At 51.9% G+C, this 25988-nt stretch overlaps 2 protein-coding genes across 2 annotated transcripts; one reads left to right on the top strand and one right to left on the bottom strand.

Annotated features, from left to right (window-relative positions):
* Positions 1 to 6247: 6247 nt before the first annotated feature.
* On the bottom strand, positions 6248 to 14074 carry SYT8 (synaptotagmin 8). The gene is given in 10 exon segments (XM_009102187.4): positions 6248 to 8148; positions 8151 to 8277; positions 8361 to 8494; positions 8866 to 8983; positions 9181 to 9348; positions 9542 to 9709; positions 9958 to 10053; positions 10183 to 10340; positions 10694 to 10816; positions 12317 to 14074. Coding segments are annotated over 9 exon segments (1179 nt in total). The 5' UTR covers positions 10800 to 10816; positions 12317 to 14074; the 3' UTR covers positions 6248 to 8044.
* Positions 14075 to 14127: 53 nt separating this feature from the next.
* LOC103826746 (cytosolic 5'-nucleotidase 1A-like) lies at positions 14128 to 20446 on the top strand. Its single transcript, XM_009102186.4, has 7 exons — positions 14128 to 14838; positions 16194 to 16252; positions 16884 to 17051; positions 17382 to 17511; positions 18035 to 18157; positions 19221 to 19399; positions 19927 to 20446. Exons 2-7 carry the CDS (start codon positions 16208 to 16210, stop codon positions 20227 to 20229), a joined length of 948 nt encoding a protein of 315 aa, XP_009100434.1. The 5' UTR covers positions 14128 to 14838; positions 16194 to 16207; the 3' UTR covers positions 20230 to 20446.
* The last annotated feature ends 5542 nt before the right edge of the window (positions 20447 to 25988 follow it).

The raw sequence follows: 25988 nt of genomic DNA on the forward strand, positions 1-25988 counted from the left end.
AGGAAGAACAGAAAAACAAATCCGTGTCAAAGTTAAAAGCCATGGTTAGCATTAGGAAAGACAGAAGTTTCCAAAGGAATTATTTAAGTGTTCGAGTAAAGAAAGAACAAGTTTCTTGCAGAAAAGCTCAATGAAGGCATAAGGAAGCTCCAGGCACATCCTTCAAAGAGGTGTTTGGCTCTGAATATTAGGTATTAGTTAGGTAATTAGGCAGGAGCCAGGAATGGATGCACTGTTCATACTTGGGTACTTTCCTATGGAGCATCTGACCTTGTTCCCTTCCCTCATTTCCCCCCACACGAGCTAGAGGAATGCACCATGGGTGTGGGCCACCACTCCCAGAGCACTTCCACCATCCTGTGAGGTCCGACAGAGGGAAGATCTGTCACACACAGGAGGTTCTGCACAATGTTTTAGAGACTCAGGTGTAGCTTTTTTGGGCCAGGCTCCTCCACAGAATAACCACGTGTTGGAAGGATGAGGCTGATGAATCCATGCGAGCTATTCCTCATGACATTCTCCTACACTTTACACCTTGCCTCCTTTTCAGCATCCCACAAGGATCAAGTGGGAAGGCACTATGACACCAGATGATGCTATGCCTTATTTCCAAGGATGACACTGTTAGTAAAACACAAGCATGCTACTCAGCAGCAATGGTGATCACAGTAAAAGTTCAGGCAAGATCACTGGGGAAACCTGTATTTGACTGCCCTTTGCTTTCCCAAAATCCCATTGCACCAAAGCAAAGCACATGGCTCCCATCCTGCCCAGGACATACCCACTCCCCTGCAGTGTGTCCCTAAAAGAGCTCCCCATTTCCCTGCTTCTGCTGACACCAACCCCCAGGAACTCCACCATCTCTTTTACATCTTTGTGCCAGTGCTGTCCTACATCCCACAGCTACAGTCACCTAATTTGCCCATGAAATGGGATTATGGTTTTTGGCTGTTCCTGTGCAGGGCAGATGCCAACCAACAGCCACCCTGTCCATGCTATCTTCCTTGACAGGGAGTGCTTCAGGCGCATGATGTTGATGCCCTTAGGCTCCAAACCCACCAGCAGGTCCTGATGACCCTCTTCATGTTCAGCAGATAAATCACAAACTCATGAGCTGACAGCTGCTTCATGCTGTGTTTGACTATCAGCTACACAATGATGCACACAGGACCCTGGAAGAAACCATCCCAGCAGTGGATGAGGACACAATTCCCTTTTTCTGGCGAGACTTTGATGTCCACAAACAGAGTTGCCCCATTCCATGACAGTCCCCATGGAGCAGAGCCCAAATGTCAGCCTAGAGGTGTGAGTGGAATCCTCTCCGTGGCAGAGGTAGGGGATGACACTCAGGCTGCCATTTTGGCAGGCAGCTCATGTCAGGGAAGCTGTCACTGCTGAAGCTGTCACTGCTGAAGCTGTCACTGCTGTTCAGGCACAGCCCTGCCCACTGTTGATGTTCCCCAGGGGGATGCAGTCAGTTACCCGAGTGATGATGGGTCCTGTGAAGGGGCAACACACAGGTGTCTGACCAGTGGGTTCCTTGGGATGTGGCTTTTTCTTGTTCCTCCTGAGGGATTCCTTGGACATGTGGTGCAGGAGGCTGAAATTGGGCTCACAACAGCAGCAAAAAGAGGGACAAGTGAAAGGAGAGCTTGGCCTTGAAGGGGAGTCTGCTGGAGAAGGCAGGGGAGGAGCAGGAGTGGGATGGGATCTGTGGGCCTGCATTTGGGACCCCATGTTGTGGACTGCCCCTCTGCTCTCAGCCTCTTTCATCTGCCAAAGAGTATTTAAAAAAGGACTGGTGAGACCACAAAGACTCATCTCTGCAGCTGCACGAGCAAGGAGACATGCAGACCAATCTTGCTGAAGCAGTCATTGTGTCCTGCTGAGGGTGCTAAGAAGAGTGACCAGGGTATCTTGCCATGCTGCAGAACTATGAACACCACATCCCCACCCTTCTCTTCATTCACCTCGCTTTTATACTCACCAACTTTGGACAAGGGCCTGTAGGAACAGAACAACTCCCTATGGACACACAGTACTCACACATGGCTGCTTTCGATATAAACACTGGCCTTGAAGAGAAACAAGGAATTTTAATGATCCCTTCCACTCCAAAGGGACACTCTTTGGTGTGGGCTTCCAGAAGAGTTTGCAGCTCACTGCAAGCTGGAGCCTGGAGGAAAGGCAGCATTTCAAAACGAAAACACAAAAGGGTGAAGAGAGGCTTGAGGGAGAGGGCAAAACCCAGGAAACTCCTCTGGATAAAGTCCCTTCTGACCTTGGTAGCAAACAGGGGCTTCAGTGTCCAGTGATGGAGAGTCTGTATTCATAGCCAGAGTTAGGATCACACAGTTCCAAGCACAGGCCTGGGCACAAACCTCACTCCTCTGAGGAGCTTTTCTCTGTTCTGCCCAGGACAAGAAGCCTTGGACTCTTCCACAGCGTGGCCCTTCCTCCATGACCCCAGGCTGAGTTGGCAGCCCCCTGGAAAGAGAACACCTCTGACAGGCACTGGTCCGTGCCCAGGCCTTCAGCATTTAATGTGTACAGGAGGTGATCCCTCTGGAATTTCCACCCAGCTTGCCCCTGGATAGGATTACCGAAGTGACCCAACACCTGATCACAATCCTTCATGTGTATGCACATCCTCAAAGCCTGGTTAAGACCAGGGTATGACCCAGAACGTGTCTGGAGAACAAGCTGAGACCTCTGTGTGCTCCAATGAGTATGGCTGAAACATGTCTTTGCTCTCAAAAGGTCTTTCAGGCTCTCTGTGCCAAGACAAAGCAAGAACATGGTGTTAGTTAAAAAAAAAAAGTCCACAGAGTTCAAGAAAACTGATAAATCACAAAGCTCTTCTCTCCCCAAGGTCAGCAATTGCTCTACAAACCAGTAGCCATGGAAGGAATGATTCTCCAGAATTTATCCATTCCAAGCACACTGGCTTTTTCTAAATGCTGTGTGACCCCAGACACCTCATTTTACAAAAAAAGCTGTCAGCTGCAAAGACCCTTGGTAGCCTCACCTACCTGCACACGTTGAGACAGCCTTGGGAGAAGACAGCTGCAAGGAGATGGGCCTCTGGAAGCTCTTCTGGAGGTGCTGCTCATTCAGGTTTGGCAATGGAGGGGATGAGCTCAGAGCAGGAGAGGGCTGCACCAGGAAAACTCAACACCCAGCCCCACTGAGCATCTCTCAAGAACATCCCCAAAGCAAATTAATTCACAGAGTGCCTGGGACATGAATGTTCTTTCATGAAGGCAGACCTGAGTTTAGCACATGTGCAGAAGTTGGGGGTGGTGTGGGATGAGTGCATCCAAAGCTGAGAAACCTTCAGCAGAGGCCTTTGCAGGTATGAACACATCCTCTGTCACATCCAGAGTGAACACAAAAGCCAATTGTTTTAACTGCACTGTCTTAAGTTAAAACCTTCATGCCAAGATTCATGCTTCTATGTCCAAACTGCTCTGACTTGTGTGTAAGAGTTAAGAGGAAAATGCTCTCTACCCAGGGCAAAACTAGATGCCAACTAGGCTGGTTTCCACAGACAGGCATCTCTTTCTTTGGGCACTGAACTCTTCACTGGCTCTTCCAAGGGGCAGTGTTTCTTTTTCTAAGTCAGCAATGACTGATTCACAACTCAAAGTGCCTGTTTCCCACAGAGAGTTTTTCAGGCTCAGACAAGGACATCTGCAATGCCCATGTTCATGAGCAGGGTGATGAAACACTCGTTTGCAAACCCACCATCATCCCAGATGCTGCTCACAGAACGTAAAATACGATATGGGTTGGGTTGTTTGCAGGTCAAGGCCTCTTTTCAGCTCAGTTAAACTCCTCTTCCTAACTGATTCTGTGCTTGTTTCTGCAATTCAATTGAGTAGCAATAAGTGCCTGCAGGGGTTTCATCACCTCTCTGTGAAGTCAGCAAAGTTGGTTGAGAAATTCCCATCTTGTTGACATGCAACAAGTCATCACTGATGGGTATCCTTTCACCCAGCATGCTGAACTTCTTCAGGGCGCGTTTTTTGACTGGCAGCATGAAAGCTATGAAATCCTCATGCTGCTTCTCCTTCAGTTTCCTCCTATCTAGACCTGAAATCTGGAGAAATGAGAAGCCTGTTTTTTCCAGGTCTTCCCACAAAGTTCAAACTGGAACTTTGGGAAGCACCTCTGTGCACCATTTTTGTTCCTGTTTCTCAGAGTGGACTGTCCGGGGCTTCTACCCCTCCCTTCCTGCCCATGCAGGGCAAGGTGCATTGAGATGTAAAGTGGTCCAAACAATATTTCTGTATCCAGAAGCAAAACAAGCCCAACTAGGGGCAGGAACACTCCCAGAGCCCCACAAGAGCCCCAACAGCAGTCAGAGCAGGTGAAAGGGGCTGGGGAAAGGGAATAGGAAAAAGGGGGAGAAAAGGTAGGAGAATGAGGATAGAGAAAGGAAACTAGGGATAAGGATCCAGGAGCTGGGGCTTGTAAAAAATAAGCCCATGCATGACAAAAGTACACATTTTGCCCATAAAATTGCAAGGCATAAAGATGCTAGCTAAGGAGTATTTATAAAGCAGGCATGCTTGCTCCTAGTGAGAAGAGCTTAGATGCTCTCCAGCTCTCAAAAACTCTAAGACTAGCCAAAAAATCTGTGGCTGGAGGACAGCCAGCCCATCCCCAGGCCGAACGATGACAGTCCATAATCATTTTTGTCTCACTGCAGACGACTGGTGACAAGCACATATGAGGCTCAGCCTTCTCCTTGTGCAGCCCTCCCATTTGATTTCCTTGAGTGCAGGGACAAATAACAAAACAAAAAATCACTGAACGAGGGAATAATTAACTTTGGGAGGGGCTGCTGGAGGTCAGAAGTCTTGGAGCTGGATGTAAATAATTGAGATTATAAATCTTAATAACAAACACCTCAATTTTCAGTGCTTCTTGTCTCTTTTAAAAGACCTCTGCTTGGCCCAAGCCCTGCTTTTTACCCTGCCACTGGCCTGCAAAGCTGCTAATTAAATGCAGAAAGACAAACTCCCCAGCCACCACCTGGGCACCTTGGGTGGATTGGATACCTGCTTTTTCCCCCCTTAACCACCAGCAAAACCCTCTTTGCCCCTGTGGTGCAGGATCAGGCAAGGGCTGGCTCCTGCCTCCTGGAAAAAGCCGCTCAGACACCTCCAGCATTGCCACATGGCTACCAAAGGGCTGTGCAGCCATGGGAACGGGCTTGCACAGCATCGCTGCTTTCTCTCCTTCTTGAGCACGGGCTCCATCTTCAGAAGAGGAAATCTTGGCTGGTGAGGCTCGTACGGGGACCACAGACCAGAGACCCAGCTCAGAGCACGTACTGCCCTGCCCTCTAGATGCAGACACGGGAATACAGCAGAGACAAAAGCTGAGGAGGAGCTGGTTTTTCCCCCTCCTTTACTTCTCTTTTGGTCGCATCTTCCACCCTCCGAGTGCAGGAGGAGCATTGGTGAGGCAGAAGATGCTCAGACATCTGGCTTTGATCAATGAAGGACAACCACCCCCGCCAAGGCCACAGGGAGGTGAAAAGGAGATGGCCTGCACACGAGACAGGGCTGTCTGCCTTCCTGCAAACAGGCTCCCGAGCAGGCTGTGTTCATTTGGGGTGAAATAAGGCATGAAATGAAGCCCAGATCCACCAGCCCTGCTTCAAACAGCTGCCAGCAGATACTAAGAGGATCCTGCCAGAAGAGGAGAGTGCTCAAAGCTGTGCTGTAAGCACACAAGGCTTACTGAGAAGGAGAAATGATGACAGAGGGAAAAAGCAGCCTTGGCAGGGCATTAAAAACTGGAGCTGGGTGGAGAACATCCCCACCTGCTCGCCTCTCCCTCCTGAACAAACAACTCGGTTTGCTGAGATTTACTGCACAAAGGCTCACTCCAGGTTGCTCAGAGCCAGCCCAGCTGGGTGCTCACTCCCACATTCCCTGGCCTTTCCCCTAAAAGCACCATGGGCTCCCTCTCCAGCTCTGCTCACCCAGCACTGCGCTGCCGATCCAGGCACTGAGCAAGGCCAGAGCTGGAGAGAGAAGGGGCAGGCACTGGTATGGGGAGTAAGTAAAGTTTCTCAAGGAGGGGCTGTCTCTGCACCTCCTTCAACTGCATCTGTTTTGGGACTAATATGCACATACTTTTATGCCCAGCTCCATAAATTATGCAGTGAACCTCAAGGCTATGACTTCAAAATAGGGGGACTGGAAAAAGCACACATACACACACACAAAAATAAGAACTGCCTGTTCCAAAAGCCATTTCTGGATGCTGCATGGTCCTAAATCACCACAACAGCATCACCAAAAACCAACCTGGCAATAGATTTGGAACCTCAAACCCAATTCAGAGATGTTCCCTTCTGCACAGCCCGTTCTAGGCTGATTCTAATGTTGAGACTGAAGGCTTTAAAACCTCCCTTTACAAGTCTTTCTCAGGTGACTGATTCCCTCCTCCATCTCATTAGCAGCTGCCAGCAGATGCTGTTTCCCCAGCAGAAGCCACACTTCACTTGTTACAGTCATCTCAAAACCACCCTGACATTTCTTCCCTCCTCACGGCCACAGCGAAGCCTGGAGAATATTCATCAAGAGGCAGACACAGCAGCAGCTTTTTATGGTTAAGCTCAGGTCATTAATCTCTATCAAGACTTTTCATAATCTTCCTCAGCTTCATGTTTGTTTAACTCTTGGATAGTTGCTCTGTGGAGCTCTGGGTAATCACAGATTAAGTGCTTTTTAATATTAATAGCTTTTCATTAATGTGCCAGGCTCTCTCCCCTCCAGAGTCCAAGCAATAGCTATTAGCACTGAGCCTGCAGCTCCCTGTGGTGAAAAGGACTTTTTTCTTTGGGGCCAAAATTCCACAGCATGAGCCCAGATCTTGTGTTCTGTGGCTGCTTTGTAGCAGAAGGATTTTAGAACAGGAGGAATTCCCAGAGCAGGGAGCTTCCTCCTGCAGATGGCTCAGAGAAGCTGCTCTGGAGTCACCCCAAATTGCAGCATACTCAAGGGCATGTAGCAGCACCACTCCAATGCCCTCATCCTTCTAGGATGGATCTTTGCTTACGCAGCCCCAACACCAAGGCCCCACAAAGCAGGGTGGGGCAGGACATGTGGTCACAAAAAACCTCCCAGATTAAACATGAAACCTGCCCAGAAGTGATGTGAGGGCTGCAAGCCAGCCTCTACCAGGGTGGTGTGATCACAGTGTGAAGGCAAGAGCCTCAGCCCCTCCACCCTGGCAGGACCTGCAGGTGCCAGAGGTGCAAACCTTGCTGTGCCACTCCTGTAGGACCGTGTGAGGTGAAAGGAGCTGACACTGTGCATCTTCATCCATGTGGTGCACGGGGTTGGCCACTGGTGAGTCCCAGAGCCTGAGTCACATCTTAGTGTGCACAAATCATCATGGGCTGAGAAGGGGCTAAGTGTGAAGCCACATTGCTTCTCATTTAGCCTCTAGCCAGGACAAAGAGCAGCACACATTGCAAAGGCACTACAGAACTAGTCCAACATCTCCAACATCTTCTTCATCCACCTGTATTCCTTCTCTCAAGCCCTTTATGTTCTTCAATATCTTGGTCTTGTTTAAAAGCCTTCACAGGAAACATGAACACACTTCTTGCCAAGTTATTCACCACTAAAGAAATCTCCCACCCATGCCACCAGCACATTAACCATCTGCTTTATAAATATCAATGGACTCTGTTTTGCATGAGCCTGGAGCTCTGTGTATTTCCCCCCCCAGCCCACGAGCAGCTGGGATGAGCTGGCTCCTGTGCCCATGACATCCCCTCTAGCACCCTCTGCTCCACATCCAGCCTTGCCCTGGGATGCCGAGCTGCCCTGTCCCAGGTGTAACACAGAGCATGAGCTGCACCAGCAGCCAGATCATCTCTTGGCCAGAAGGAGTCCCAGTCCCCTCTTTGCTGACAATGAGCTGGGACCAACATGTCTAGAGCTTGCTGAGCAGAAGCCCCTCACTCCTCCACAAGCCCACCATCCTGCTCCCTGGGTGGAGGAGGAGACCCCCACTATCTGGAGTGCAGGGGCAGCTTGAGGTGGGACTTGAGTCCCAGGGCTTTGTCCACCATCTCTGGGGGCTGCAGGATGTGCCACTGGGCGAGGGGCCGGCGTGGTTGGACAGCATGTCGGACCAGTGCCGCAGCTGGTTGCCCGTGGCTCGGCAGCCCAGGAAGAGTTTGCCAATGGGTTCATTCTTGGTCACTTTGTCATGATCCCAGACGGAGATGACCACATCCACATTCTGGGGGGGGCACAATAAAGAGGGTCAGTGGGAAGAGGTTTGCTGCAGTGGGGACCTGCTCAGGGAACTTCAGGGAAACCCACCTGGATCTGACTGAAAGGCACCTCAAAAACAAACACCTCGTTGAAGTAAGGGCTTAAGGTGTTTTTCTTCACACTTGTCCTTTTCTTCTTCCATTTCTTCCTGTTCAGTATGAGATGCACCTTGACAAAAGGATCTGAAGAGAGAGAGGGCACACCTGGCACAAGTGGCAGTTTTTGACTGAAGAATTCAGCCACAAAACAGCTTTCCTCAGCCATTTCAAAGGAGACCATGGCATCCCACTTGTCACTCCTCATGGTGAGACAGCCACCTCAGAGCTCGCCTCCTCCTGCCAAGCTCCCTGTACAATCCAGCCATGACATCTCCTCCTGGGAGACACCTCCAGTACTGCCCAAAGCTGGAGTATCTGTGTTGGGAGTCAGTCAAGGGCTGAATACGGTGGTCACAGCAGGAAGCAGGTCTTAACACCAAGAGTTTTCAAGTTTTTGCAGCTCTAGGTGCCTGGGCAGGAGTAGGAAGGTCTGAGCACAAGCAGCCCCCACTAACCTGAGAGTCCATCAGAGTCCATCCGCTTCAGCTGCTTGGCTTCCAGGATGAGCACGGTCAGCTTGCCAGTGCTGGGGACGTAGCGCAGCGAGAAGCAGATCTCACCCAGATGCTCTTCCTGATGGAGGGATGCCAGTAGTTAGTACCAGGCAGAGGAGCCAGCTCACCTGAGGCTGGAGCACCAGGCTGGCCCGAGGTTTCTACCCTGAGTCTACCCCACTCTCATGCTTGCCCTTAAGGGCTTGCTTTTTGGGGAGGTGGCAAGCCAAGCAACGGCACATCCCTCCCAGCAGTTTCCCACCCACCAGGACCAACCTCCACACTACTGGCCACCGCCAGGTCACTCCATTGCTCGATGACATGCTGCAGGTCGACACTGGCCAGGGGCAGCCGGACCTCACCAATGATATCATGCTTGGAAAACCGGTTGAAGTCATAGATCTGCATCACCAGTGTGGATTCAGACACCTCAGACTGGGCTACCTGCAGGGGAAGACCCAAAAGCCTGGACTCACTCCTCAGTGGCAGCCCTGCCCCATGAGGGTATTCCTCTCTCACATTTCCCAGTCCTGATTGCACAAGCATCTCCTAGAACAGAGAGGTTTTTGCCCAGGGAGCAGTGTCTATGCAACACTCTTGATGGGACCAGAAAAACATCATTGGCTTTGGTTTGTACCTGGAAAGTGAAGCTCTCGTTGAAGATGGGGTTCAGGGTTTTGCGGTAAACCTTGGTCTCGTATCTCTTCTTCCTATCGGATGTTAGGTAGACAATCACATATGGGTCAGATGTGCCTCCGCTGTCCATGGCCTTCAGCTCAACTGCCTGCTTCACGCCAACCTTCAGCTGGAGAGGAGTGAGGCACAAGGTCACCGGGTGGAGAAGGATGGGGTCAGGCAGCTCAGTGGGGGCACATTGGGAAGTGAGTGCAACAGTGAGGAACACCTTGACACCATTCAGGCATGAGAGCTAGTGGGCTGCAGGCAGGTGGGAGAGGGCACGTCCACCTCAGTGGACAGCAGAGAGTGACCATGCAAGAGCTTGACCATGCAATGGCTTTTTCCCTGCTGTGCCATGGCCATCGGCATCCCCACCTCCTGCATGCGGAAGTTGTACTCCAGGGAGTACTGCAGCTTTCCTCGCCGCTTCTGCTCTACTTCCCGCTCCAGGTCTTCCATCTCAGGCTGGACCTGTGGCAGAGAGGAACACACAGCCATGTCCCTGCCATGCCGTGCTCCCACCATCCCTGGGGCTAGGCAGTGTAGCAGCAAAGCCCTCAGGGGGGAGGGAGGGGGGATTGAGGGGAAGGCAGGACGCACAAGGTTGATCATGGTGGGGTTGCTGATGGCGCACAAGCCGATTCTCTCCTTCTTCTTGGGCTTCTTCTTGGTACAGCAGCACTTGATGATGCAGATGAGGAAGAGAAGGAGGAGAATGGCCCCTGCCACAGCCACGGTGATGAGAGCCCATCTGGGTACTGGTGCGATGTTCAGGGAGTGGAGTTGGATTGAAGAGTTAAAACCAAGCAAAACATACAGAGTACATGTAAACCTCTTCCTGGTCCTTCAGCATTAAGGAGTTGTACTTTCAAAATTGCCCCTAGAATCCTGGACAGGCCCCATGCAGGGAGACAGAGGCTGAAAACCATTCCCCAGATAGGTAGCAAAGATACCCTCTGCTCCTGAGGCAGTGTGGTACTACTGTGCAGTAGTAGAGCCTACTAGAAAATGGAATTTGAAGGGAGGGTGAAGTGAATACACAGCCTCAGAGTCCAGCAGCCCCACCAGGTAATGCTGCCTGGGAAAGGAGGGCAAGAGATGCTGTACTCACATGGAATCCAGCTAAGCCAGCTGTCCAGGGAGCCTGGCCAAGCTGTGGTGGTGATGCTGGTGTGTGGGAAGGCTGTAGTCCTGCTTTTCCTGGCTGCCACTGCCATGGCTAATCTGGGGTGACCTGGGAACACAGGCAAAATTAACAGGGTGGGGATTTCCTCTCCGGTAGCACGTGCGCTGCCTGTAGCCCAGGGCTCTAATGAGAGCAAACACAATTAAAATATAGAGCTCAGGGTAAGCGATTAGAGCTTGGCCACATTGACAATGAGATGTGAAATGGAGCGGGAGGGAGCTGCTGGCATGGAGGGCTCTGTGCCAGCCGGCCCCTCCCATGCAGCCTTCTCCTTCCTATCCTTGCAAGTCTGCCTGCTGAAAGCAGAGAGACTGGGGGTCCAGGGCGTTTTGAGAAGAGGAATCACTTGGCTGTAGGGTACAAAAACAAAGAGCTGTTTTGTGCTGGCTCCTCCCCGGCCAGGCAGAGTGAGCTGAAGGGTTTGCTCAGCTCCAGGAAAGCCCCATCATCAGTTAACACCCCTTTTGGGCTATTTTCCCTCCTGTCGCAGGGCTGAGGAGCAGTAAGGTTGGCTCCAGGGCTTGCAACAGGGCTAGTGCCCTCGTTGCCAGTGGCAGTGTTGCCACCAGGCTGGGGCCACACCAGCTCGGAAACTTTCCGTGAGCTCGGCCTGTGCACATGGCAGCGCTGACACAGCCTGAGGGAAGGCTTCAAATTTAAAGCAGGATGGTTTTACAGCATTGCTTTCCCCATGGCAGAGCTTTTATTCTAGCGTGAACACTTCCTCATAGCCAAGTTCCTTTCGCGTCAGCGGGACAGGTGTGCCCGGAGCGGTGCTGCACCGTGAGCGGGTCTGCAGCCACCACGGCGCGGGTGGCACCCAGCCCTGGTGCCCGAGCTGGCAGCTGTGTGCCTGTGGCTGCCCAGCCTCCTGCCCGGTCTGGGTCCCTGCTCAAGCAGCCAACTCCACCTTGCTCTGCCCATCCCAAGGTGCTCCTTGCATGGGGATCTTCCCTGGGAGCAGGAAACCACATCTGCACTTCCCTTCGCTGAGCCTGCAAAGCCAGCAAGCACCCTTTCTTTCTCCAGCAGTGTGCTTTCCTGCATGTGGGCAGGGGGCTGGAGAAACGTGGGAATTGCTGTCACCCTTGTGCTGTCATTGCTGGACAATGAGGTGCAGGTTAAATGACTTGTCCAGGGCCACCTGGGACTTCTGTGTCATTGGACACCCGAAGCATCGCTCAGGTATTTTAGAGGTGCCAGGCTGCAGCTTTGGAGTGAAAGGTGGACAGGACAGCACAGGGGGGCAGGCATCCACCCAGCACAGAATTAGGAGTTCCAGTACATTTTGCCTGCCACAGGCTGTGTCATATTAGTCTAACATTGACCCTGGTTTAAAAAAAACCTTTATCCTGACCCCGAAGAACGAACTAAGGCACCACTTTGGGAACGATGGGGACAGCCCCGCCGCGGTCTGGCACAGGAGGCATAGTCTCAGTGGGCAGTCTGCTGGGAGCATCGAGCATCCAAGTTCCTGGAAAAGGGGCTGGGGGAAGCCTGACTCCTGCTCCCACCCTGCTCTGACTGGGTTCCCAAATCCAGACTTACCGACAAGAGTCCTTCCCAGCGTCAGCCTCCCTCCCTGCCGCCCAGGCTCCAGTCAAGCCAGCACGTGTGGCAGGGGCATGCTGTGGGCTGAGATGGGAGCCCAGCGGGCACACAGCTGAGGGTGCAGAAGGGATGGTGGCTGCACTGCACAGCCCAAACAGGAAAGTCTGCTTTGCCAGCTCAGGAACCAGGTGGCCCCAGCAGCCCCACCGGCCCCACCTTGCTGCTGACCCAAGCAGCGTTCATGCAGGTGAAAAGCTAGCAGGGAACTCCCTGCTGGACCAGGAAGCAAAACCTGCCCTCCTGCCTGCAAGAAGCTGGAGGGCATTGCTGCCCAGCTCCATGCACTGCGAAATTGGCTCCTCCAAGTTATCCCTGCAGCAATGCTGGGCTGGACTGTGTGACTGCAGGCACTTAGCACAAGGCAATGGACTCTTTCAAGGGGATGGGTGCATGACTGCATCCATCCCTGGTGAGCTCTGCCCTTGGGGAGCCCAGCTCCTTAGCCCACAGGGTATGCACTGTGTGAGGGCCAGCAAAACGTATGTGAATGAACAGGAATGCTCTGCTGCAACATGGCAGAGAGGACAGACAGGACAAAGGGATACTGCTTGGGTGGTTTCATCCTCCAGCACCAACAGAAACACCAGGCACACAGCCAGGAGCAATTTCACAGGCTTCCATTGCATTAAATTTACGCTTGTAGCCTTCTTCCCTTGCTGCCAGTTCAGCAAAGTCTGCCCAAAACCTGCCTTATTGCTACGTAAATTTGGGGTGGTGTCAGAAGCAGGGAGCCATACTGCAAAACTGCCAGTGTCTAGTGGCTGATTTAGAGATGGGAGGAGATACCCCAGAAACCAGACCTGTCCCAGCTCTGCCCCACCACCCTGATTCACCAAATTTTCAGATTTTCACACAGCCACAAAGGTGTTCCACAGTGGGTGCCTAGCCACAGGAGAGGAGCTAGGGCTGCCCTTCAGCCACCCAAAAAATAGCCACATTCACAAGGGCCTTGCGCTCCTGCTGTTCAGAAAAGCACTATCTCCAGGAGCAAGAGATGCAGGAATGATGCTGCAGCAAACCTCTGGGGGAACTTTCTGCTCTAAACTGGAAGTCCCAAGGGATGCCCAAGAGAAATGCATTATGGGGATGGGGGAATAAGGAATATTAGAATCGTCCAGGGAAAGGGGGTCTGTATATGCACACTAAAAGCTGAGCATGTAAGTAGCCTTTTCAACAGGTTGTTTGATAGAGACAGCTAAAAGAGAAGAGATTCAGATCTTAGGAAGAAATTCTTTACTTAGAGGGTAACGAGGCACTGGAACACATTGCCCAAAGAAGTTGTGGCCTCATCCCTGGAAGAGCTGAAGGCCAGGTTGGATGGGGCTCTGAGCAAGCTGATCTGGTGCATGGCATCCCTGCACCAGATGATTTAGTTCCAGCCCTCCTGGTGGAAGGGGCTGGAACTAAATCATCTTTAGGACCCTTCCAACCAAAATCGTTCCATGATTCTATGCTCTCAGTGAGACCAAGCTGCACAGGACCCTGGTGCCTTCCCACATTTGGGAGGAGATTTGGTGATCCTGGTGATAGCCTGATGTCATGCAGGTGAACAACTGCTCAGCCTTAGTGCAGGTGAGTTTGGTTTCCATTTGGTCTCCAAGGCTGGACAGGCTGCAGCAGCCTTGGAGACCAAGTGGGAAGGTACAAGGGACCCCTTGTTCCAGCAGTGAGGAAAGGGAAAAGCTGCAGGACGGCCCTGGGTCCCTGAGCCCCTCTCCCCTCACCCTCTCCCCCCCACATCCCTGACAGTCAGTCTTGGACACAAAAGGGGTGTTGAACTGTCCTGACACCATGAGCCCCACAGGGCTGGGTGCCACAGAGCCTACTCAGAAAAGTAAAATCCTAGCCCCAAAATCAACCCTGCTCAGGACAGCATGTGAGACATGGCTTTCAGAAAATTAGAGAAAAGAGACCCAAGACCATTACAGTAAAATTGCAAGCGTGCTGCAGCCACCCACACTCTGCACCTGCCTTTGCTCCCCGCATCCCTGCATCCGCCGCGAGTCGCTCTGGACAGGTACCCCTAATTTTTTCGGTCAAAAATACAACCATTCAGGGGCTGGGAAATGAGAGGACTAGAGACACGCTATTAATACTGCAGCTGCGGAAATAAGACATCACGGCTTGCGGACAGCGATCAGCCACCGAGCACAATCGCCGAGAAGGCTCCGGAAGCAGGGACAGCGCTGAGTCCCCTCCCAGGGTGACCGCGGCCGTGTCCGAAGCCAGGCCCAGGTGACCGTGATCCTGTGCAATGCCAGCTGGGAAATGCAGTCTGGCTCGGGCACGACGCCAACCAGCTGTGCCTACAAATCCCAGCGCGCCGGGGAGCGGAGCTGCGCCCATCCCGGCTCCCGCCTGCTTCCTGCAGCGCGGCAGGGGGAAATATAAACAGCGGCGCCGGGGCACCCAGGGGATGCTGCCGCTGGACGGGCCGGGGAGCAGAGGCAGCGCTCGGGGTGAGTGAGTGTGGGCTTTTCTCTCTGGCAGAACCCTGTCTCTGTGCAGGGGGAAACATCTGCTCCCTGCTAGGCAGCCGTAGGAAGAGCTGCGGGGACCAGCAGCACCCTCCTGGAATGTTTTCCTGGGGTCTCGCAGCGAGACGTGTGCCTGTGCGGAGCCGTGTGCCTGGATGCGAACAGCGCTGCGGGTTGTCGGGGCAGGGAGATGGAAAGGAGAAGTCGGGCTTGGTTTGCACTGGAAGAGCGAAGCAGAAATTAGAGGTGGATTCTCCCACCAGGAAGGGCTTCTCAGCTCCGTTGCCTCCTTGCATTTAGTTTTGACTTTCAGAGAATACTTAGCTGAGATTAAGTCAGAGGAAAGCTTCTGCCTGCGCTGGGCTGGTGTTTGCCCCCCTCTCTGGGAGGACACCCCCTTCCCAGCATGGGGCAGGGGGTGGAGGAAGCAGAGGGATGCTCAGCATCTCCTGGCTTTCCAGGCAGCCCTGGCTGGTGGAATAGCCCTGCTGCAGGACTTTCTACTCCTCGAGCAGTCGGGCAGTGCACATGCAAGCTCTGAGCCCCCCATGGCAAGGCTGTGGCTCTCATGGCTGGCATTAGCGAGTGGTGCCTACTGGCCCAGGCAACATTTTGCCGTCCCTGAACAATAAACAGTAATTAAATACAACTGGGCCACAAGGCAGGTCTCTGTGGATACCCTGACTTGTCCTTTACATGTTGGGTTTGCTCTTTGCTTGCCCAGCCCCCCAGTACAGTAATCAGGTAGGGCCTGACTGGCTCACAGGGCTGTGGAGGGGCAGACCAACCCCATCACAGGGGTCTCAGCCTTTATCCAAGCCCTCACCATACTCTTCAACTTACTCTGGCCTTTTACAGCTGCAAATGAGCTGCTGATGCAGTGAACTCCTTCATTTGTAGATACAAATTCACCATTCAAGCAAAAGTGGCAAAAAGGTAACAAGGATGTGAACTAGAAACCTAACTGTAAGATCTAACCTACTTGGGCTTTTAAAGACAGCCTTATTTTGCTTGGAAAAGAGCTCCACAACAGCTTTCAGCAGTTCCAGACAGAGAAAAAATACTCTTTACAGAGAAAAAGTAAAGTAAAAATACAGAGAAAAAAAATAAAGTAGTGATCTGTGTTTGAAAAGCCACATTTCCATCATATTTAATTGGAGCTATTAGAACCGTTTTTCTCGGAGCAAAGCTGCTGTCAGCAGAAACAGGTTCATTTGAGCTGCTGTACTTGATGGGTAGGATGTTTTCTGTCTCCTTTCCACTCTTCCCCTCTCAAGAATGACTATAGATTGGCTACATTATAATGTGTCTGTTTAATCTTGTATTTTCTCTTAAAGGCTGAGAGTTGAAGATGGCAGAGCTGGAAAGCACAGTCATAAACACCACTGTAAAGCAGGTAAAAGGCTGTCCATTACAAAACACACATCCTGTATTTCCACACCAAGTCTTGAAATGCCACCACAGAAGAGGACTCACCACAACCCAGAACTGTCGTGGCCTGAATTGCTCATGCCTGGGTTTCAGCAGAAGTGGCTGTCCCAGTGAAGTCCATGTGATGTCCACTTGCTTGGACTGGGCAGGTACATTTGCTCACACTTGAATTTTGGAGCAGCCAGGGAGAAAGCAGCAGCTTCTCTACATACACAGAGACTTTATTCAGCTGTCCAGAACAGGCACAAATGAAGGGTAGTACCACCAGTATGTGCAGAGAAACCCAGCACAAACAGATAACTGTGGCTCTGTTGTCCCCACAAAGAACAAAATTATGGAGCAATTCCCTCTGTGTGAGCTGTCCTCAGAGCATGTGGCACTTATCAGACAGGTTAGAGTTTCACAACTGCCAGCCCCATCCTTGGTGGCCTGAAGATGAAGACTGGGTGTGGTTCCTCTGGCATCAGGAACTGTGACACAGGGGTGATACCTCCAGCACCCAACCCTACCACTTTTCTTGGTGCCCCCTCCTCACCCCACCTCCCTGAGCTCCTTCTCTGCTGTCCCCTGACTCCTCTTTCCTCCCTGTCCTGCAGAAGGACCCCAGCACGGCACTGGTCATTGCTGTGACCACCAGAGCCATCTTCAACCTGGAGGAGGAGCACAAGCTGTACCTGGAGAAAGGCAAGGAGGAGTACACAAGGCACCAGCAGGCCAACCAGGACAAGCCCCTGCCACCAGGCACAGCCTTTGCCTTCATCCAGGTGAGCCCTACACCTAGCTAGAGGCATGCAGACACTTCACAGGTTGGGGTGAAAGCTCAGTTTTCCCAACTTTAGGTCTCAACTGCCATCACAGGGTGTAGTTATGCCAGTGCTGATCTCTTGGCCTCATTGCAGGGCACTGAGACGAGTTCTCCTGACCAGTCCATCTCCCCCTGGCTTTTCCAGGATGGTTGCTCTGTCTGGCTTCCATAACATGCCAGACTTGCCATAGCTGACAGATGCAGCACAAGCTACTAACTGTAACTGCAAAAGAACCCCTGCAAAGGTACTGCAGTCATGGATCTTTAAAAGAGTCCCATCTCCTCCCAGGCAGTGCAGTATGTTAACAAGAAGATCCTGGAGAGCAACCCAGCAGAGAGGGACCTCTTTGACATCCTGGTGCTCTCCAACAACAGCCCAGAGAGCGGCGTGCGTATCATCAACAGTGCCAAGCACTACGGTAAGGGGGACCCATCCCTGGCAGTGCCTGATGCCCCTGGGAGGCTGCAGGGCAGATCAGGCACCACAGTGGACCATCAGTGGCAAACAGAGAGCCAGGGGATACAAGGGGAAGTGGGGAAGGGGTTCTCTTGGAGCCCAGCTCCCCTCAGCCATATCTTTCACACCAGGAAGTCGCAGCATTTTGCAGGGCCCGGGCATGTTCAGGCAGGTACTGAAAATAAAAAGAATTGTATAAAAAAACCACCCTAAATCCCAAAGTGCTGTCAGGAGGAATGCTCATTTAAAGGAGGGATGGAGGGAATATTTAGCTGCACTTTGCAGTTTTATTGGAGCAACAACAGGTCAAGAAGATGCAGCAAGAACACAGGCAGGTTCCCCAGACATCACTGGGAAATTCATTGCCCTGAGCTCTTATAGAAAAGCACACTGAAACCCAGAGAGGGAGTGAGCAGGGAGACAAGGGAGGGGCTGTGACAAGGATGTTGATCTATAAGACTTCACTCACATCCCTTGTCCTGAAGGCCTGGAGATCTCCAAGTTCTGCTTCGTCAGTGACGAGGACTCCACACAGTACCTGAAGTCCCACGGCGTCAAGCTGTTCCTCTCAGCTGACAGGACAGATGTCTGCAATGCCCTCCAGAGAGGTATGTTCTCCCCTCCATCCCATGTCCCCAAATCTACCACACTTTTTCCAAGCAGCTCAGTACCAAGAGACAACACCAGAGCCTGTGATTTCATAGGGACAAGGGGAGAATGGCACATTGATTACCAGTACAGTCCTGAACAGTTCAATCTCCTTTTCTGTCCTTACCAGTAGCCTGCAAACACACCAGGCTTGCTCAGATGCTCTCACAAGTCACTGAGTGCATTATGCATCATTTTGAACACAGCTCTGCCATGGGCTGGTCATTCCCTGCTCGACATTTAAGCCCTTCTAACCAAAAATGCAATTCCATTCATCAATGAGAGTTTATCAGTGATTCCCAGGACTCTGTGAGGATGCCACAGAAATTTGCTGTCTTGGTACATGCAGAGTTACTATGTGCTTAGTAAACATGTGTCTGACCTCAATCAGAGGAAGTGCAGTCTCCCCAACTCCTCTAATGGGGTTAATCACCTTCTTATTAATTCACTTGGGTATGAGCACATCAGCTGGCCACCGTCCTTCAAGGTCAGGAGCATGCCATCTGCAGCTTTCCTTCACTACACAGCACATTCCTGGAACCTTCTTGAGAGAATCATTGCTCTGACAAGTGTCTCCCATCTGGGAGCCTGGGTCCACATATGAGGGTGGGCAGGGAGCAGCTTGTAGGGAGAGACTGTAATTAAGCCAATTACCACAATCAATGGAGATGCCAGCCCATATTATTCACACCACAGTGTGCTAAATCTGGGCATTAAAGATTGAAGCTTGGCAGGGTGAGCAAGTACCAGGAGGAGGGCTGCTCATGCCTTGACAACCACCCACCATCTCTTACCACACTTCAGTATCTCCCCAGACCTTGGTTTCTGATCAGCAGCACTTTCTCAAGGGATAACACAGCCATGGAAAGGCTGGGCTGATTCCCCCAGAAAGTTCCTTGGCTTGGATGCCTGGCATGGTAATGTGGGTCAGGGCTGCAGCAGATGTGTGGGGAGCAGCTGGCAGTGCATGAGCTGCCCCAGGGAGGGGTGTCCCTCCTGACCCCAGCTTGCTCTGCCTCACAGGGGTCTCAGCGGCGCTCGTCTTCCAGCAAGAGGTGCAGGCCCCCAGCACCCCACTCCGTGTGGTGTTTGACGGGGATGCCGTGCTCTTCTCGGACGAGACAGACCAGATCTTCCAGGAGCAGGGCCTGGAGGGGGCAGTGCAGTACGAGCGGGTGATGGAGGCCATCCCCATAGGAGAGGTGAGCATGCCATCTCGCTTCCATGGGCATCCACAGGCTCTGCCATCTTGCCTGCTAGGGCTTTGGCATGAACAGTCACAAAAGTAGAAATCTTTACAGAGTCCCTATGCATCCACTACTCAGTCCCTGGTATGGGCCTGATCTGGAATCTCACTAGAAATGGATGTGTTATCTCCTGTAAATAAGCCTGAAATATCTAGGATTGAGGCTAATCCCAACGCCACCTTTTGTAGGCTATGACCTCTTGCTATCCAAGTTCTTGCAGGACTCAGACCCAGAGGCACTGCTTGCTGGGATGTACCTTGCTGGTCACTTTGGGATTAGGATGAGCACGACAAGGTTCACCTTCCTCCCAGGGACTGCAGTGCACAGCCCCAGTCCCAGCATTGCCCAGTCCTGGAGCCCACAGGCATTGTGCGCTCTGCAGAGCCCTGAGAAAGCCTGGGGGAGGAGCAAGTGACTTGTACAGGCGGAGTAGGTGTTTCCTTGTTTCCCACACACTCCCATCTGTCTCGCTGTCCTTCCAGGGTCCCCTGAAGGCTTTTGCCATGCACCTTGGGAAGATGCGTAAGAAGTTTGGCCAGGAAGAATCCCCCATCCGCACCTACCTGGTGACAGCGCGCAGCGGCCGGGACATGGGCGTCCGAGCCATCAAAACGCTCCGGGAATGGGGTCTGCCCATCGACGAGGCTTTCTTCATGGATGGGGCTCCCAAAGGCCCCATCCTCGCCCAGATCCAGCCTCACATTTTCTTTGATGATGGGCTTCATAACATCCAAGGGGCCCAAAATGTGGGGGTACCCTCTGCCTGGGTCCCTTCCTGCTGCTGATGGGCTGTGGGCCAAGTCCTCCCTCCCAGCAACACAGGGTACTGGGTCAGTTGGAGACAAAACTTCTGGTGGAGAAGGAAAGATCTCCTAATGTGCAGCAAGCAAATCTCAGGGAAGGGGGACGAGAGCATGGACTCTCATGCAAAGCTTGATGCATATTTCTGCTCCTCGTAAGAGGTTTTCTATGTCTTACGATAAAGCCAAAAGACACAACTGCTCCAGGATGGGAGGACACCTTTGCTGTGACACTGAGGACTACACCTACCTGCCTGGGGACTTTTCTTAAAGAAATTAGTGAAGCTAATGCCACACACACAAGATGAAAGAAGCAAGAAAAAAAATACTAGTTTTGGCTGTGCTCAGACGGTCTCCAAGATTGAGCAACACAGGAAGGGACATCAGCCTCTTGAGCCAAGTCCAGAGGAGGCAGACCAAGATGATTAAAGGGACAGAGCACCTCTCCTGTGAGGAAAGGCTGAGAGAATTGGGATTGTTCAGCCTGGAAAAGAGAAGGCTTCAGGGTAACCTAACTGTGGCCTTCCAAGATCTGAAGGGAACCTACAGGAAAGATGGAGAGAGATTATTTACAAAAGCATGTAGTGACAGGACAAGGGGGAATGGCTTCAAACTGAACAAAGGCAGGTTTAGATCAGATATTAGGAAGACATTCTTTTCTGTGTGGGTGATGAGGCACTGAAATAGGTTGCCCAGGGAAGTTGTGGATGCCCCATCCCTGGGAGTGTCAAAGGTCAGGTTGGATGGAGCTCTGCATAACCTGGTCTAGTGAAAGATGTCCCTGCTCACACCAGGGTGGCTGAAACTGGATGATCTTTAAGGTCTCATCCAACCCAAACCACTCTATTATTCTGTGATTCTATGACTTATTCCCATCTGCCTAAAGGGAGCTCTCAAGACCCTGCCTCACCAGACACACTCATCTTTGTTTCCTGAGGAGACTGATGTGCTAGTGAGCACTTCAGGCAGCTCCAGCCAAACTCAGAAGAGGGAGAAAGGCTTCAAAACTGTAAAGTACCTACAAACCTTTTAGAAATGGGTGAATGGGTTGAAGAAGAAAGCCCAAGCTATTCTTCCTCATAAAAGAGATTATAGCACAAGACAGATTTCCTTGGACATGCATACTGCTCAGAATGCTTTTAGGAGACAGACCTGTGGGACACACAGCTCTTGGAGCTGCAGGACAGGGACAAGGCTACAGCCCAGCACTGAGGTTCCACCAGGAGAGGGCACTGGAGATAGGCTGCCTGCAGCGGCACTACGGGGGCTGGGGCAGGACTGGGAACTGTGGCCAACCTTAAATGGATCTCCAGAGCCATGGGTGGAGGGCATGGGTGGGGGTCTCAGGAGCAAACGCTCCTTGCACATGGGGTACGTGGGTGTGCTCGGTTTCCTGCCTGACATCACACCACACCCCAAACAGGGATGCCTCGCCTCTGGCAGTTTGGTCTCAATTTTCCTAGGGAACAAGGAACCTGCAAGGCTCATCTGCAGGTTTCTTTCCCCAGGGCTGGATGTGAGTTGCCACTAGAGGCCACTGTGCTGCCTGGGGACATGGCACCTCAAATCCCTGCCAGATGTCCAGAAACACCTTGTAAAAAAACACAAACTGGCTGCTCAGGCAGCAGCGGGATTATGGACAAGGAGATAAAGACGATGCTGGCTTAGTTTTTTCAATCTCAGTGTAATGAGAAAATAATTATTTAAAGGGCTTCACAAGTGTTGCTCTCACCAAAACTTATTTTTCCCCCAGTAAATAAATAAATAAACAAACAAGCATCCCACTGTGCTTGTTCCTCATGCCTGTGTCTAGCAGTGTGGGAGGAGGGGTGAGATAACTCAGTGCTCCTTTACATACATTCATTTATTTATCAGGCATTTGGCATGTTCATCAAAATGGCTTAAATACACAAGAAACCTTCAGGGCTTTAGATTAGGTCCCTGAATGTCGTCTTGTATCTGTCTCCAAGCCCAGTCTTGCTACCTTGAGCATGAGATTCTGCACTTCTTGCCTTAGCAAGGGCAACTGCTGGCCCTGACATGCCACTGACAGAGGTTCTGTCCCTTCCTTCGTGGTCACCGTTTGGGTCCAAACCCGGGGCTGCTAGGGCAGGGCATGGATGCCAATGTGCACAGATTTGATAGGAAGCCGTCTCCAAAGAAGTAAAGCCTGGCAGGGTCTTGGCATCAGCCATCTGGCCCATGGCCCTTTTGCTCAGTGCAGATGCTGAAATTAGATGTTTCAAGGTAGCAACATCAACAACATCAGCCACTCATCATTTGCTAATAATGCTAAGCAGCCGTCAGCTGAGCAAACATTAATTACAGGATGCTCCAAACATGCTCAGTAAGCAGGTGCAGACGTTTGTCCCACTTTTGTGCAGGTCAGATACCACCAGGCTCAGTGCAGGGATCCAAGCCCCTACCTCCAGCCCTGCCTGCCACACACAGCCAGCTGCTTCCATGGCAACTGCTGCTGGGGACACGGACACAGTGCTGGAGGTGACGGTGGTCCTGGGCATCTTCCACCACCCTGACCCATCACATTTGCTGATGCCTGGACGGGGCCAGCAGGAGCTTGGTCACCGCCTTGGGCGAGAGGAAATTAGCTGAGTCAAGGGTGGTGGGGACAGGCCCATGTGAGCCGCTGCAGTGTGTGGGATGCTAGGGCAGCGGGAAAGTGCCACATGCCTTCCTCCAGCACCGTCAGCACAGTGGGGGATGACAGGGCAAAACGTGACCAAAATAGGAAAAAAAAGGAAGGAAACTCGGGGCTTGTGGGGTTGCATCATATAGGGCCAAGTACAGCTGCTTCAGGCCATAGTTCAACCTTGTAGCATCAAAACTGCCCTTATTGCCCTGCTCCAATGATGCGCCATCGAAAACACCCTCTGTCAAGGGCTGCTGCAGCTTCATGTCCTGCTGCAAGGACAAACTTGCTGTTTCTGTCTTAGAGGCAGCTGTAATTAGTTCATTTATGCTTGGGATGCTCCTCAGGTTTTGGCTTTCTGAGGCATCTTAAGCTCCCTCTTTCAAGGGATTGCTGATGCTCCAAGGTCTTGTGCCGCTGCTGCAACCTGAAGAGGGTTTAGCTGGTGGGGCTGCTCATGGCATGCTTCTCTGATACCCATCTCAGGTTTTGCTGGCCAGGGCAAGGCAGGAGCAGACCTCACTGCCATGTCACCACCACAGATAGGCTCCATTTGAACCCTGCTGGGTTTCATACCTTTGCCCTCTGGGAAGAGAAGTACACAGGGGGCTCTGAGGACCTGCACTTGATTCTGACCATTGCTTTCCAACAAACCCCCACAACCCCAGCCAAAGCTGCCTGGTGTCTGGGTTCCCCTCTGAAACACCCTCCTGGTCCAGAAAAGGAAGTGGGCCCCTACTCTTCTCAGCCACAGGCAGGCCAGCTGCCTCCTCTGCAGGGCCCAGTTCTGCCAGCAATGCCAAACAAGTGGCCCTTGTTTCAGGGTGGGGCGCGTGACCCCAGGGATCAGAGGCTGCAGCTGGTTGGCCCCAAGGAGTTATGGGAGACCTTTGCCCAGGAGCGTGCCCTTAATCCCTCTCTCACTGCACCACTCAATTTAGGGTTGCAATGCTAAAAACAAAACAACTCAGTGCTAAGCAAGAGAAAGGGTTTTATTAAATGGTGGTGCTGCAGGGAGGGAAGATTGGTGGGTATTTATCTGCTAATAGAGATCTGCAGTGGCAGTGTCCGAGCTGTTCAGCTTCATTGACTCCTGGCAGCAGAGGGAGAGGATGCTGGAGGCTGCAGGACCTGGGCGCAGCTGCAATGTCTGCCAAGGATGCTCCCACACCTCCCTAACCTACAAGTACCTCTGATCATGCACAATGAGCGAGGCATCTTTACATTTTTTACCATAACCTTAACCCTAAGTCACCCTGGTGGCAGTGTACCTTGAGAAACACTCAGGAGTTCTCAGCCAGAGAGGCCGAGATGCCACGTCCCACGCTGCAAAAAATTATTAACAGGCTGTTGTTCATGTAGAAGGTCAGAGAGGGTGTGCAAAGCCACAGACTGTGTTTGCCAACGTGCTTAAAACTGGTTTCAAATCTTAACCCCAGGCAGTCACACTTAAAATAGTGTCTGTGGTGGCAAGTAAAGATGGAGCTTAGCAGAAAGGTGACAATAAATTAGAATTCAGAGCCTTTGTGGAAATATTGACACAGCAGAAACTGCCCCAGGAGGTCCAGACTGACTCACCAAATCACCAGTGAGAGCTGGTTGCTCCCACTCCAAAAAACACATTGCAACTTTTAAGCTGACTCTTGGCTTGCAAAGGGGTGTTGACCCTCATCTTTCTGAGCCCACACTCCTTTCAGGATGAGAAGTGTCAATTGCTTCAGTTTTTTTGTTACATGGAAGAGACATGATTGTATAAATGATGGTTGTCTTAGGGCAGCTTCTGCTGGAAACTAAAGGAAATAATTAAATGGCATCCAGTGCTGGCAAAGGAAATGAAATGTGTGCTTGGATGTGGCTGGAGGCGCTTCTCTGCATCATGATGGAAATCCCACCAGCATGCCAATACTCCCTGTCCCAAGTCAGGCTTACATGGGGGACAGAAGCAGGAATTGCTCAAGATGGTGACAAGGTGAGTTGGGTCCCTGTGTTCCCCATCACATCCTGGCGTGGGTGGGGATGAATCAATACCATCATTGTCACTTATCACCCCCATCCTGTCAGCCACAGGTCACGCTGCCTTGCTGCCAGGGTCTGCCAGGATTGTTGTTGCCCATCCCTGACAATTTCAGCCTGCTGCAAAATAACTCAGGTGAGGCAAACAACATGAGATCCCTGCCCTGAGGAGCAGACAGGGCCGGCAGCCAGGGAGAGGCAGGTCTCTTCCTCCCCAAGCTGGGTGCCAGGTGTGTCACTAGCCATGAGGGAGGATGGGCCAGGCGATGACGAAGAACATCCAATGCCGAGCAGGGTCAGGAGCGGGCAGGTGGTGTGGGGGTGGCAAGGATTTGGGCAGGGCCATGAAATGTGTGGGACACAGGGACAGGCAATGTCAAGCTTGGCAACAGCCCACTGAGACAAAGTAGTGTGTAAGTAAACCCTAGTGAAGACACCAGAGCAACTCAGAATCTTAAAATATACTTCACTTATGAAATCCTTTCTGGGTTTTGTTTTTAAATAGCTAGGAAAAAGATGGAAGAGCAAGATGTGATGAAAACACTCCACGTTTGGAGGCTGCTGCAAATGGCCCTGATGAGGATGGAGCCATGCTCAGGGCTCATGCCTGTTATGACATCCACTTGTGTCACACAGCCACCAGTGAGCCCCCCTCACCTGCCAGCAGGATCAGGGTTTGCAGAGTGAGGGACACCAAAGAAAAAAATACCAGCCTTGGCCTTTTGCAACTCCACTTAGCATTTCCCCAAGGTCACTGCAGCCCATGATGGCAGACAGAACATGTTTCAGCAGGCCGCTGGCCAGCTGTGCCTCCAAACCAGCTCCAGCCAGCCAGCATGAATGGACTGGGGATTGCCACCACCCATGATGCCAAAGACATCTTCCCCAGTGCCCACAGCACTGGGACACAATAGCCAAGGCCTCCATGAGTCACCTTGTTGTGCTCAGTGCAACCCCTCCTCTGCTCCCAGGTTTCCCACCACCCAGAGCTGCTACTAAACCACCTTTTAGTCTTGCTTTTGTGGGTGTTACCCTGAAAAAGGGTGTAGTTTGGGATGTGCCAGTGCCACTGCAAAACGCA

The sequence above is a fragment of the Serinus canaria genome, chromosome 5 (assembly GCF_022539315.1).
Source record: "Serinus canaria isolate serCan28SL12 chromosome 5, serCan2020, whole genome shotgun sequence".
NCBI lineage: Eukaryota > Metazoa > Chordata > Aves > Passeriformes > Fringillidae > Serinus > Serinus canaria.

What these genes read in the sequence shown, in the direction of transcription:
- LOC103826746 (XM_009102186.4), top strand. Translation starts at nt 16,208, where the DNA reads ATGGCAGAGCTGGAAAGCACAGTCATAAACACCACTGTAAAGCAG. An exon ending in TAAACACCACTGTAAAGCAG is followed by an intron (nt 16,253 to 16,883) that starts GTAAAAGGCTGT and finishes CCTGTCCTGCAG; the next exon opens with AAGGACCCCAGCACGGCACT. An exon ending in CAGCCTTTGCCTTCATCCAG is followed by an intron (nt 17,052 to 17,381) that starts GTGAGCCCTACA and finishes ATCTCCTCCCAG; the next exon opens with GCAGTGCAGTATGTTAACAA.